We start from the raw sequence: 14,972 nt of genomic DNA, 5'->3' as shown, positions 1-14,972 counted from the left end.
TATCTAATTGTGAGTCGGTTCGGATGCGCCAGGAAATGGGTCGCCACATAACCCCCCCCAGAACCGGCGATACACCCCCCCAATGTCCACAGTCTGGGCCAGAACCTGCTTGGGAGGTCGGCCTCTGCGCCGAGGCGCCGGAAACTCGGCCGGTTGCGCCAGGTCCACATGGGCTGGTTTGAGGCGGTCCACCGTGAAAACCTGCTCTTTCCCCCCAACGTCCAGCACGAACGTGGACCCGTTGTTCCGGAGCACCATAAACGGCCCCTCGTATGGCCGCTGCAGCGGCGGCTGATGCCCGCCCCTTCGTACAAACACAAACTTACAGTTCTGTAGGTCTTTGGGTACGCAGGTCAGGTGCCGCCCGTGCTGTGAAGTGGGTATGGGGGCCAGGTTACCGAGCTTCTCGCGTAGTCTGCCCAGGACTGCTGCGGGTTCTTCCCCTTGCCCCCTTGGGGCTGGTAGGAACTCCCCGGGGACGACCAGGGGCGCGCCGTATACCAACTCGGCCGACGAGGCGTGCAGGTCGTCCTTGGGCGCTGTGCGGATGCCGAGTAGGACCCAGGGAAGCTCATCCGCCCAGTTGGCTCCTCGCAGGCGGGCCATGAGGGCCGACTTCAGGTGACGGTGGAAACGCTCCACTAGCCCGTTCGACTGTGGGTGGTAGGCAGTTGTGTGGTGCAGCTGAGTCCCCAAAAGGCTGGCCATAGCTGACCACAGGCTGGAGGTGAACTGGGCGCCTCTGTCGGAGGTAATGTGGGCTGGTACACCAAAGCGAGATATCCAGGTGGCGATCAGGGCTCGGGCGCAAGATTCGGAGGTGGTGTCGGTGAGCGGGACCGCCTCTGGCCATCTTGTGAACCGGTCCACGATAGTCAGGAGGTAACGCGCTCTGCGCGACACTGGCAGGGGGCCCACGATATCCACATGAATGTGGTCGAAACGCCGGTGGGCGGGATGGAACTGCTGTGGTGGGGCTTTGGTGTGCCGCTGCACCTTGGCCGTCTGGCAGAGCATGCACGTTTTGGCCCATTCACTGACCTGTTTGCAGAGTCCGTGCCAAACGAACCTGCTGGAAACCATCCGGACAGTTGTCCGGATGGAGGGATGCGCCAAGTTATGAATGGAGTCGAAAACGCGGCGCCGCCAGGCTGTAGGGACGAAGGGATGGGGCTGGCCGGTGGCGACGTCACAGAGTAGGGTCCTCTCACCTGGGCCTACGGGGAGGTCCTGGAGCTGCAAACCAGAGACTGCGGTTCTGTAACTCGGAATCTCCTCACCCGCCTGCTGCGCCTCTGCCAGTGCCTCAAAGTCTACCCCTTGGGAAAGGGCATGAACGGTAGGGCGAGAGAGCGCATCTGCCACGACATTGTCCTTACCCGAGACGTGCCGGACATCCGTCGTGTATTCAGAGATGTAGGACAGGTGGCGTTGCTGGCGGGACGACCAGGGGTCAGATGCTTTTGTAAACGCAAAGGTAAGCGGTTTGTGGTCCGTGAACGCGGTGAAGGGCCGACCTTCTAGGAAGTACCTGAAATGCCGGATTGCCAGGTAGAGTTCCCAGTCGAAAGCACTGTACTTAAGCTCGGGTGGTCGCAGGTGTTTGCTGAAAAATGCCAGGGGTTGCCAGCGACCTGCGATGAGTTGCTCCAGCACCCCACCGACTGCTGTGTTTGATGTGTCCACTGTGAGGGCGGTAGGGGCGTCCATTCTGGGATGTACTAGCATTGCGGCGTCCGCCAAAGCTTCCTTCGTTTGAACGAAAGCGGCGGCGGACTCCTCGTCCCAGGTAATGTCCTTGCTCGGACTCGACATCAGGGCGAACAGGGGGCGCATGATCCGGGCAGCTGAAGGGAGGAAGCGGCGGTAGAAATTGACCATACCTACGAATTCCTGAAGGCCTTTGATCGTGGTGGGTCGGGGAAAGAGGCGGACCGCATCTACCTTAGCGGGCAGAGGGGTTGCCCCGTCTTTAGTAATCCTGTGGCCCAGGAAGTCAATGGTATCGAGTCCGAACTGGCATTTGGCGGGGTTGATTGTAAGACCGTACTCACTCAGTCGGGCGCAGAGTTGACGGAGGTGGGACAGATGCTCCTGACGACTGCCGCTGGCTATGAGGATGTCATCCAAATAGATGAACGCGAAGTCCAGGTCCCGTCCCACCGCGTCCATTAACCGCTGGAACGTCTGTGCAGCATTCTTCAGGCCGAACGGCATGTGGAGGAACTCAAAAAGGCCGAAAGGGGTGATGAGAGCCGTTTTGGGGACGTCGTCAGGATGCATCGGGATTTGATGGTACCCTCGGACGAGGTCTACCTTGGAGAAGATCCGTGCGCCGTGCAGGTTTGCTGCAAAGTCCTGAATGTGCGGCACAGGGTAGCGGTCCAGTGTGGTAGCCTCGTTCAGCCTGCGGTAGTCGCCGCACAGTCTCCAGCCCCCCGTCGCTTTGGGCACCATGTGCAGGGGGGAGGCCCATGGGCTGTCGGACCGCCGGATGATCCCCAATTCCTCCATCCTCTGGAACTCCTCCTTCGCCAGTCGGAGCTTGTCCGGGGGAAGCCGCCGAGCGCGGGCGTGGAGGGGTGGTCCCTGGATCGGGATGTGGTGCTGTACGCCGTGCCTGGGCATGGCCGCTGTGAACTGCGGTGCCAGAACCGATGGGAACTCCGCCAGGACCCTGGTGAAGTCGTTGTCGGACAGCGTGATGGAGCCGAGGTGAGGGGCTGGCAACTGGGCTGCACCCAGGGAGAACGTCTGAAAGGTCTCGGCGTGTACCAGTCTCTTCCTGGGCAGGTCGACCAGTAGGCTGTGAGCCCGCAAAAAATCCGCACCCAGAAGCGGTTGGGCTACGGCGGCCAGTGTGAAGTCCCACGTGAACTGGCTGGAGCCGAACTGTAGCTGCACCTGACGGGTGCCATAGGTCCTTACTGTGCTGCCATTCACACCCCTCAGGGGGGGACCCGGTGCCCTGCTGCGGGTGTCGTAACTCGTCGGAGGTAAAACGCTGATCTCAGCCCCAGTATCGACCAAAAACCGGCGTCCCGACCTTCTATCCCACACATACAGGAGGCTATCCCAATGGCCAGCCGCCGTAGCCATCAGCAGCGGCTGGCCCTGGCGTTTCCTGGGAACTTGCAGGGCGGGCGACAACGGCGGGCTTCTGTGCCCCACCGCTGGTGGTAGAAGCACCAGTGTTCATTGGGCCGGGGGTTGGCGGGCTCTGCGGCCGGGCCTGGACTGGTTTGCTGCTGGGAGCGTGGCTGGGAGATCTGTGCGATGGACGCCCCGCTCACCTTTTTGGCGTTCCACAGCAAGTCCGCCCGGGCTGCCACCTTCCGGGGGTCACTGAAATCCGCGTCAGATAGCAGCAGGCATATGTCCTCGGGCAGCTGCTCCAGGAATGCCTGCTCAAACATGAGGCATGTGTGTCCGTCGGCCAGAGACAACATCTCATTCATTAAACCGATGGAGGTCTGTCGCCCAAGCCATCCAGGTGCAGTAAACGGGCAGCCCGCTCGCGCCGTGAGAGCCTGAAAGTCCTGAGGAGCAGGGCTTTGAATTCCGTGTACTTGCCGTCTGCCGGTGGCGACTGTACGAACTCCGCGACCTGGGCCGCTGTGTCCTGGTCGAGGGAGCTCACCACGTAGTAGTAGCGGGTGTCTTCCGAAGTGATCTGGCGAACGTGGAATTGGGCTTTGGCTTGCTGGAACCATAGGTCCGGGCGCTGTGTCCAGAAACCCGGCAGTTTCAACGAAACCGCATGAACAGAGGCGGCGTCGGTCATTTCTGGTCCAAAAATCGTTTAGACCGTCGGGGTCACCAATTGTAGTGGTGTGCTACACGCAGCGCTAAAAATTACGACACGGTGTCGGTAACTGCAGTCGAAGGAAAAAATTTTATTCGAAAACTTCAGCCTCACTTTTAAGCCTCCCTCAACCGGCCCCCCATGGCGCAGAGGCTCCAAAGCTCTGTGCTCGCAAACCCCTGTAGGCTATCTAATTGTGAGTCGGTTCGGATGCGCCAGGAAATGGGTCGCCACAGTATAATAATATTGACTAGAAGAATTGGGCAATGTTTCTGCAAGTAGAAAAGTAGCAAAATTAGAAACAGTCCTTGACCAAAGGTTCACATAACTTCTACCTATTTAATTTTCTGAATGGGCATGATGTAGGTTGACGTAAAATCTCTGACTTCCTTTGTTCCATTGTATATGTTTTCACTTGTAAATCCTAACTTTTTAAATTAGCCACATCTTTGAGCACCAGTGGACTGAGCTATTCAGTCATATTGCTTCCACTTACAGAACAGATGTTTAAGAGTAATTTGTGCTTGAGGCTTCAAAAGGAAGTAATTAACATGCATGCATCAAAATTCTAACTTAGATATTTTATAAAATATGTCATGCATTTATTGAGGTTAATGGAGCATTTATTTTGTTTAGTATAAAACTGAAAGTAGATGTTTTGCATAGTGAAACAACATACTTAACATTCAATGACAATCTGTTGTATAATTCCTCTTTTTTTTTACATTCAGCTGAATCACTAATGTTTTCTGTGGTAAATCTCAAATTTATTGAATAGTTTTGTGAGAATTTGGTAAATCATATCATTAATAGTATTGTGTGTATTTGTAAACCATTTTTGATCCAGCAAAGCAATTTATCAATTGTACAAATCTGTAATTTAAATACAGGCAGTCCTCAAGTTACGAACGTCTGACTTATGGGCAACTTGTACTTATGAACCGAGGAAGGAGAACGCCATCCACCATTTTAAGTCAGATCGTGACGCTGTCCACCACTTTTAAGTCGGATCGCGATGCCATCCACCATTTTAAATCGTTGCCATTGACACTGTTTTGAGTGTGTAACTTTGTATTTGGCTTAAGTTTTTCTTAGCAAGATTCACACTGACCCCCCCCCCACCCCCTTTTCTGGTCAGTTGGTGGCGCAGTGAGATCAGTGCCGGCCACGGGAATGGAGGTTCCAGAGTTCGATCCAGTGACAGACCGCTCCCGTGCCGGGTTGATGTCGAACTCGTAACTCAACCTCGTAAAAAAAAACACTGCCACCTTCAGTTTAAGTTCCCATGTGGAATATTGAGGAGGATCAAATACCCAAATCCAGCACAGCCTCCATTTGTCCCATTTAATCTGTCTCAGTGCGGTGGACTTTAGGACCCTGGGAATTTGGTGCGGTGGTCCTTGGGACCCAGTGGACCGCGGGAGCCGGCTGAGGTCGGGACCCTTCGCCCACAGTGTTTCTGTTCTGTTGATGGGAAGTGATCGCGATTGAAAATAAAGTAGAAATAATAAAGCATTTGGGAAGAAGTGAAACGCCATCAATCATTGAAAAAGCGTTCGGCTACAGTCGGTCAACGATCAGAACAATTTTAAAGGATAACGGATAAAGTGAGAGTAATGGAGTATGTGAAAGGCCCTGCCCCGATGAAAGCTTCAGTTATTACTAAGCAACGCAGTGGTTTAATTGGAATACATATGTTTCTTAAGTGTTTTATATGCATAGAAAGGTAAAATATATACTATATACTAAGACAAACATTTGACTAACTGACACTAAATAATACCAGATGTATTTGTTCTGACTTAAGTACAAATCTGACTTAAAGACGGACTCAGGAACCGAACTTGTTCATAACCCAGGGACTGCCTGTAATCACAACAAAAATTATTTTTTGGTGCCTAAAAGGATTTATTTTATCACAAATAAGGAGTTTTATTTTTGCACCACCTCAAAATCATACTTACTCAATAAAGTGCAGTTTTAGCTAATGAATTGAGTGAAATAAAACAATGATTTACTTGTATTGGTGGAAGTAACTGTTAGAGCTATCTCAGTTGTTGACTACAAATGTATTCACATGCTTGCATCTAATTGTTTCACATATTCCTATAGATGTTTGTATTTCATCAATATACTTACTTGTCATAAATGGTTTATTTTTAATCTAGATCAATATTCAGTGTTGATGGCTGCCTGTGCTAGCACTGAGTCAGAAGAAAAAGTGATGAAGTGTGTAGAATTGCTGTTGTCCAGAAATGCAAATCCAAACACTGCCAGCAGGTAGGACCCCTTACTCTATAATTAAATACTATGTCAGCAGAAAGAAAACTGCTCACAAAATTAATTTCCTTTCTCGAAAAAAGCTTAATTCTCGGTCGAAAGACTACAACATGCTCCAAATGGTGGTGTCTTCAGACCTAGAAAAAGGCTTTTAAATGGCTACAGCACAGAAAGGTAAAGGCAACAAAAATGGGGAATGCAGAGTAAAGCTGTGTACAATTATGCATTTAGGCATCATTTATCATAACACCTCGTGATATTGTGTAATTGCAACAAATAACATTCTTGAATATACATCTTCAAAACTCAGGCTTCAACATGCTTTCAGCTTAGCTTTATTCAGTTTGTAAGATTAAAAATCCTGGGTGTTTTTGTACTTCACAAAGCCTCTCTCCCTCTCCTCTCCAACCCCTTCCCTCTCTGCAGCAAACCTAGAGCATTCAGTCTTATCACCCACCTATCCGTGTAGGAAAACCGGGTCAAAGGTACATTGCAAGTACAGGAAAACTTTTTTTTGCTGGGAAATGAGAAGTTGACTATAGGTTTGGGACAGTAGCTTACACATAGGGACTTCTGAAACATACCAATACATTTTTAAATTTTAAAATAGACAATAGGTGCAGAAGTAGACCATTTGGCCCTTCGAGCCTGCACTGCCATTCTGAGATCATGGCTGATCATCTACTATCAATACCCGGTTCCTGCCTTGTCCCCATATCCCTTGATTCCCCTATCCATAAGATACCTATCTAGCTCCTTCTTGAAAGTAATGATCAAATCATTAAATTTGATCAGAAATATTAGGTATTTATTTTAGCAATACAGTGTGGAGTGGCCCTTTCCAGCCCTTCAAGACACTTTGCCCCAGCTATCTCTGACAAACCTGATTTACCCCGACCTCATCACGGGACAATTTGCAATGACCAATTAACCTATGTAGTTGTTGTTTGGAAGTGGGTAAGTATTTTAGAGCTACATAATAACGAAAACTAGTCTCCTGCCATGTTACAATTAAATGTTGTTTGTGCACACCTGTAACCAGTTCTTTCTATTGGTGATCTATCCAGAATCGTTATATTCTAATGGATTTGATTTTGTTAGTTCATGTTTCTATAAAGGGAAACTGCTCTCATACTGCTCACACAATTAAATATTAATGTGATAGATATTTATTGTCTTCACTTTTTTTCCTCTGTAGCCATTTGAAAACCCATTTTTAAGTCCTGATGAGGAGTCTCAGCCTCAAACATTGACTCTTTATTTTTCTCCATAAATGCCTGACCTGCTGAGTTTCTGTAGCATTTTGTGTGTGTTATTCTAGATATTTTAAAGCTTTTTAATAACATAAGGGAATTATAGGATTTAGTTGATTATAGGAATCATTTATTTTATCATTTAGCTGTTCTGCATGCTTTAAACTTAATTTCAGAAATCAACTTTATTATTACAGGCAATAGACAATAGGTGCAGAAGTAGACCATTCGGCCCCTCGAGTCTGCACCGCCATTCTGAGATCATGGCTGATCATTCACTATCAATACCCAGTCCCTGCCTTGTCCCCATATCCCTTGATTCCCCTATCCATCAGATATCTATCTAGCTTCTTCTTGAAAGCATCCAGAGAATTGGCCTCCACCGTCTTCCGAGGCAGTGCATTCCACACCTCCACAACTCTCTGGGAGAAGAAGTTCTTCCTCAATTCTGTTTTAAATAACTGACCTCTTATTCTCAATCCATGCCCTCTGGTACTGGACTCTCCCAACATCTGGAACATATTTCCTTCCTCAATCCTATCAAATCCTTTAATTATCTTAAACGTTTCAATCAGATCCCCTCTCAATCTCCTCAATTCCAGTGTGTACAAGCCCAATCTCCAATCTCTCTGCGTAAGACAGCCCTGCCATCCCAGGAATCAACCTAGTGAATCTACGCTGCACTTCCTCAATTGCCAGAATGTCCTTCCTTAAACCTGGAGACCAAAACTGTACACAATATTCCAGGTGTGGTCTCACCAGGGCCCTGTACAAATGCAAAAGGACATCCTTGCTCTTGTACTCAATTCCCCTTGTAATAAAGGCCAACATTCCATTTGTCCTCTTCACTGCCTGTTGCACTTGCTCATTCACCTTCATTGACTGATGAACTAGGACTCCTAGATCTCTTTCATTTCTCCCTTACCTAACTCTACACCATTCAGACAATACTCTGCCCCCTTGTTCCCGCTTCCAAAGTGGATAACTTCACATTTATTCACATTGAATGACATCTGCCAAGTATCTGCCCACTCACCCAGCCTATCCAAGTCTCCCTGTATTCTCCTAACGTCCTCTTCGCATGTCACACTGCCACCCAGTTTAGTATCATCAGCAAACTTGCTGATATAGTTTTCAATGCCCTCATCTAAATTGTTGACATAAATCGTAAAGAGCTATGGTCCCAATACAGAGCCCTGTGGTACCCCAGTAGTCACCTCCAGCCAGTCCGAGAAACACCCATTCACTGCTACCCTTTGCTTTCTATCTGCCAACCAGTTTTCTATCCATGTTGAAACCCTGCCCCCAATGCCATGAGCTCTGATTTTACTCTCCAATCTCCTATGTGGCACCTTATCGAATGCCTTCTGAAAATCTAGGTACACAACATCCACTGGCTTACCCTCGTCTGACATCCTTGTTACACCCTCAAAAAACTCCAACAGATTAGTCAAGCATGATTTGCCCTTGATAAATCCATGCTGGCTTGGCCTAATCCTATTACTGCCATCAAGATGTGCCACTATTTCTTCCTTAATAATAGATTCAAGCATCTTCCCCACGACTGACGTTAGGCTAACAGGGCGATAGCTCTCTGTTTTCTCCTTTCCTCCCTTCTTGAAAAGTGGGATAACATTAGCCACTCTCCAATCTTCAGGAACTGATCCTGAATCTAAGGAACATTGGAAAATGATTACCAATGCATCTGCAATTTCCTGAGCCACCTCTTTTAGAACCCTTGGATGCAGACCATCTGGACCCGGGGATTTATTAGCCTTCAGTCCTACCAGTCTACTCATCACAGTTACTTTCCTAATGTCAATCTGTCTCAATTCCTCTGATATCTTATGACCCTGGCCCATCCATACATCTGGGAGATTGCTTGTGTCCTCCCTGGTGAATACAGATCTAAAGTACGCATTAAATTCTGTTGCCATTTCCCTGTTTCCCATAACAATTTCTGCCAATTCATTCTTCAAGGGGCCAACATTGTTCTTAACTATCTTCTTTCTCTTCACATAGCTACAAAAGCTTTTGCTATCCCCTTTTATATTCCTGGCTAGACTGAGCTCATACCTGATTTTTTCTCTCCGTATTGCTTTTTTAGTTAAGATCTGCTGTTCCTTAAAACTTTCCCAATCATCTGTATTCCCACCCATCTTAGCCCTGTCATACTTATTTTTCTTTAATGCTATACAATCTCTGACTTCCTTTGTCAACCACTGTGGCCACTTTCCCCTCTTTGAATCCTTCCTTCTCATTGGAATGAACTGCTTTTGCATCTTTTGTATTATCCCCAAGAATATCTGCCACTGCTGATCCACTGTCTTTCCTGCCAGGGCATCCGCCCATTTAACTTTGGCCAGCTCTTCCCTCATGGCTCCGTAGTCTCCTTTATTTAATTGCAACACTGACACCTCTGATCTGCCCTTATCCCTCTCAAATTGTAGATAAAAACTTATCATGTTATGATCACTACTTCCTAATGGCTCCTTTACTTCAAGATCACTTATCAATCCCTGTTCATTACACATCACCAAGTCCAAAATAGCCTCGTTCCTGGTTGGCTCAAGCACAAGCTGTTCCAAAAATACATCCCTTAGACACTCCACAAACTCCCTATCCTGGGGTCCAGCACCTACCTGATTCTCCCAGTTCACCTGCATGTTGAAATCTCCCATAACGACTGCATTACCTTTAGCACATGCCAATGTTAACTCCCTAATCAACTTGCACCCAATATCCACGCTACTGTTTGGGGGCCTGTACACAACACCCATTAGGGTCTTTTTACCCTTACTGTTCCTCAGCTCAATCCACACAGACTCTACTTCCCCTGTTCCCAAGTCACCTCTTGCTAAGGACTGAATCTCATTCCTCACCAGCAGGGCCTCCCCACCCCCTCTTCCCATATTTCTGTCTCTATGATAGCACGTATACCCTGGTACACTCAATTCCCAGGCCTGATCCCCTTGCAGCCATGTCTCCGTTATCCCAACAATATCGTAGTTCCCCATTTTCATCTGAGCTTCAAGCTCATCTGTCTTATTTCTGACACTACGCACATTCAAGTATAGAATTCTTAGCCCATTCCTCCTCTCTTTGCTTAAAACACTGTCTATTGTACCTAACCCAGCTCCTTGAACTTCCATCGGGCTAATTGCACCTTGAATTTTGATTACCTTCTCAAGATCACCCAAGCCTTCTACACATTTAACCCCATGCTCCTTCTGACCAACCCTCTGTACATGTAACTTTTCCAACACATGTTCTGTCTCACCTTTCTCCTTTACACAATTAATATTTGGGAAACGTGTATTCCCCACCTGTCCCTTATCCTTCATCATATCATCTTCTCTCGTAATCTGGATCCCTGCCCCCTGCACATCTAGTTTAAACCCCCCCCCCCACCCAGCAGCACTGGCAAACATTCCTGCAAGAATGTTAGTACCCCTCCAGTTCAGATGTAGACCATCCCTTCGAAACAGATCCCAGTGTCCCTGGAACAAAAACCAATTAGCCAAAAACCTGATCCCTTCCTTCCTGCACCATGCTCTCAGCCTCGTATTAATGTGCATAATCATTCTATTCTTCACCTCACTCACACGTGGCACAGGTAGCAATCCCGAGATTGTCACCCTGGAGGTCCTGCCTTTCAGCTTCACTCCTAACTCCCTGAACTCTCTAAGCAGGACCCCCTCACTCACCTTACCTACATCGTTGGTCCCTACATGGACCACTACATCTGGGTTCATGCCCTCGTTCTCAAGAATAGCCTGCACTCAATCTGAGATGTCCCGGACCCTGGCACCAGGGAGGCAACATACCATCCGAGACTCCCAATCTGCCCCACAAAATCTCCTATCTGCCCCCCTGACTATAGAATCCCCTAAAACTATCGCTCTCTTCTCTTCCCTCCTCCCCTTTCTAGTTGAGGGTTCAACCTCTGTGCCAGAGGCAGGACCACTACAAATCATTCCTGGTAGGTCATCCCCATCAACAGTATCCAGTACGGTATACTTATTGTTAATGGGAATGGCCGCAGGGGTGCTCTGCTCTCTCTGCCTGCTCCCCCTGCCTCTCTGGACTGTCACCCATCTGTCTACTTCTTGGATTTTTGGTGTGACTACCTCCTGATAACTCCTATCTATCTCTGCCTCTGCCTCCCGAATGATCCGTAGTTCATCCAGCTCCTGCTCCAACTCCCTAACTCGGGCTGATAGGAGCTGCAGCTGGACGCACCTTTTGCAGGTGTGGTCATCAGGGACAACTGTGTTGACCCTGACTTCCCACATACTGCATACGGAGCACACCACTGCTCTGACTGTCTCCCCCATACCTGAACTGGATTGATAGAATAAGTCTAAAAAGCATCTAGTGACCTTACCTTCTACCCCTCAGCGAGCAATCACACAGGCTTACCGAAGTCCCCTTACACCGAAGCCCACTTAGCCAAAGCCCAGGACTCTGCTTCCACGGACTCCGCTGCCCGCTCTGAAAAGAAGTCCTGCCTTTTAAAGTGCGTGCTCGACGTTGACATCACTCGCGCCTGCGCAGTTCCCCCTCCTCCACAGGTATTGACCAGGTAGGCTTAAATCCTACCTACAACGTCCCCAGGTTACGTACGAGTTCCGTTCCTGAGTCCGTCTTATGTCGGATTTGTATGGAAGTTGGAACAAATACATCCGGTATTATTTAGCGTCAGTTAGTCAAACACTTGTCTTAGTATATGGTATATATTTTACCTTTCTATGCATATAAAACACTTCAGAAATGTATGTATTCCAATAATTAAATCACTTCGTTGCTTAGTAACAATTGTAGCTTTCATCGGGGCAGTGCCTTTCACATGCTCTGTTATTCTCACTTTATCCGTTATCCTTTAAAATTGTTCCAATCCTTGACTGACTGTAGCCTAACACTTTTCCAATGGCCGATGGCGTTTCACCTCTTTCCAAATGCTTTATTATTTCCACTTTATTTTCAATCACGATCGCTTCCTGTCAATGGAGCAGAAACACTGCGGGCCGAGGTCCGCTGGGTCCTAAGGACCTCCGCATTGAGACAGGCTAAATGGGACAAGTGGGAGCTGTGCTGGGTTTGAGTATTTGATCATCCATAATATTCCGAGTGGGAATTTAAACTGGAGGTTACATTGTTTTTTTTTACGAGGTCGAGTTGCGACCTCAACATCAACCCAACAGATGGTACGGGAGTCACTGGATAGACATCAACCCGACACGGGGATGGCCTGTCACTGGATCGAACTCCGTTGTCCAGCCCGACGCTGATCTCTCTGCGCCACCAGCCGACTGGTACGGGGGGGGGGGGGGGGGGTTGGTCAGGGTGAATCTTACTAAGAAAAATTTAAGCCAAGTACAAAGTTAAACACTCAACACAGTGTCAACGGCAACGACTTAAAATGGCGGACAGTGTCGCGATCCGACTTAAAATGGCTGACGGCATTCTCCTTCCTCGGTTCGTAAGTCGGGGACTACCTGTATTATAGTGCCTTGTTGTTAACCTAGCTTCCTTTTTGCAATGTTGTGTTAAATGTCCTTCAAGAACAGTACATCCCATTTAGTTTATGTCTTTATGAACTTCTAAAGCTCTTGATGGACCTCTGGTGGTAGAAATGTTTAATACATTTTGGCATTCATAATACTTAAGTCAAAGAAAGAGTTTTGGACCATGATTTCTTATATCTTACAAAGAAAACAATTTTGTTGCTTTGAATCTGCTGTATCCATGGTATTATTTGCCTACGAGCTTGTGCTGTTTGTGCATAAACAAAATCAAACTTATGAGTATTCCTATCACTGAAGTTAACTTGATCACAGTTAACTTGTAAACCTTTAATTTACATGTTTAATCTTCAGAACTATTTCAGTCCAAGTTACCTGGAGATCCCCTCTCTGTGTAATGGAAGGATATTAAAGTAGTATCCAACTACACTATTGCAGTTTTTCACTATAGATAAAATTTTTAATCCACAACTTCTCCAGGAAATAATACAGTTGAATTAGTCGAATAAATATGGAGTTTTATATTGACCTATATAGAAGATTATTTATGCTCATGAAATTCTACATTAATTAAATTCTTATTTTTATGAGGAGTATTTATTTATGATTTGTATTTCAATAATAACTTTAACCTTTCCCCCTTTTCAGTAGTCAGATGACCCCATTGATGTATGCGGCCAGACAAGGACATACTCAAACTGTTATACTATTAATGTCTCACGGAGCAGAAGTAAATGTCCAAGATGACAGAGGCTACACAGTAGGCACCGTTGGTCAAGTTTTATTAATTGGAGTAAAATGTGAACATCATTTTTTGTTTCAAAGTAGTTCAGTTGTTTAGTACATGACTATGTTGAAGCATAAACTACTTTTCTGTAAATAAGTTCTGCATAGGGAGGAGAGAATGTGGCTAAGTTATGACTAGAGCATTACTAACATTTAACAATGTTAGTAGTTTGATTTTGCAGAGGGAGTCATTAAAATTTTGTTCATGTTAGTTTATTCCCTGGTATGCATTTTTAATTAATTTTGAAGCTATTTAGAAATATCTGCCATTATTTTACTGATGATTATTACATTTTGTAATTTTTGCAAGCCTGAAAATGGACTTTCCTTCGTAGGCACTAATATGGGCGTCAAGTCAAGGCCACAAAAGTACAGCACTGAAATTAATTGACTTCGGAGCTGATAAGACACTGAAGACCAAATATGGAGAAACGGCAGCTGAAATTGCTGAGAAAAAACATCATTCGCAGGTAACCATCAAAAACAAAAGGGTAACATTAAGTGAACTTGGTAGATTGTTTTATAGACCAAATTAAGATAAAAATTGTATTAACTACCAGTAAGATGCTTGTACTTTTAACTTTTCTGATATGTTTCACTTCGGGTTAAAGCATTAAATTGGACTTTGAGGGTTTTCAAAAAATCTTTACAATGCCTGCAAATCACTTAGCACTGCTAAGTATCATAGCTGAATGCAGTCCTTAAACATAATTCTTTTGCCATTTGACCATTTGTGAGAGTGGTTTGTGTCCTCTATGTTCATTGACAAAATTTAGAACCCTTAATTGTTTGTTCTTGATTATTCCTGTGTGTCAAAGTGGATAAATTGATGAAATAATAACTAAAACAATAAACTACCCAAGCATATTGACTGTGTCCTCAAAAACTAAATTGCAGAGCTGTAGGAAAATGAAGCTGACAGCATCTCTCCATAATCAGCGGGCACAGGTTTAATGTATAACTTTAAATATGATTCCTTTACAAATTTAAAATTGGTGTTCTGATATATACTCTTGCATATATGGTCTACTTACTAAAAATATCATGCAAAAAGGATCACTCTTCTGATTCTTGGCAGTTAAAAGGATCTTTTTTTCCTCTTCCTCCAGTTGGCAATGTTACTCAAAGTAACTTCAATTACATCATTATCAAAAAAACTCCAGAACATGTCTAAAGATGAGGCAATTTACAAATACTTTGTAAATAATTCTAATACGGAAAACAACAGTGTCAGGTAATTAACACTGTGCATTTTCTTGTAAAGTATTGTGATCTATTTTGATGTTTCATAGGTTTTCATCAAATTTTACATTTTCCAATCAT

At 46.0% G+C, this 14,972-nt stretch overlaps 1 protein-coding gene across 5 annotated transcripts in view; it reads left to right on the top strand.

The window, feature by feature from the left end:
- Positions 1 to 14,972, top strand: part of asz1 (ankyrin repeat, SAM and basic leucine zipper domain containing 1) — an 83,584-nt gene that overhangs the window by 32,016 nt on the left and 36,596 nt on the right. For 2 of the 5 annotated variants that reach the window (XM_059978281.1, XM_059978279.1), the window contains exons 4-8: positions 5,974 to 6,085; positions 12,543 to 12,653; positions 13,512 to 13,623; positions 13,985 to 14,119; positions 14,759 to 14,883. In XM_059978281.1, the coding sequence (XP_059834264.1) occupies positions 5,974 to 6,085; positions 12,543 to 12,653; positions 13,512 to 13,623; positions 13,985 to 14,119; positions 14,759 to 14,883 (595 nt within the window). The remainder of the gene's footprint in view (positions 1 to 5,973; positions 6,086 to 12,542; positions 12,654 to 13,511; positions 13,624 to 13,984; positions 14,120 to 14,758; positions 14,884 to 14,972) is intronic. The other 3 variants (XM_059978284.1, XM_059978282.1, XM_059978283.1) reach the window with 2 other exon arrangements.

The sequence above is a fragment of the Hypanus sabinus genome, chromosome 8, assembly GCF_030144855.1.
Source record: "Hypanus sabinus isolate sHypSab1 chromosome 8, sHypSab1.hap1, whole genome shotgun sequence".
NCBI lineage: Eukaryota > Metazoa > Chordata > Chondrichthyes > Myliobatiformes > Dasyatidae > Hypanus > Hypanus sabinus.
Note: the sequence above shows the minus strand (reverse complement) of the source record. Positions and strands in the feature narration are given on the sequence as shown.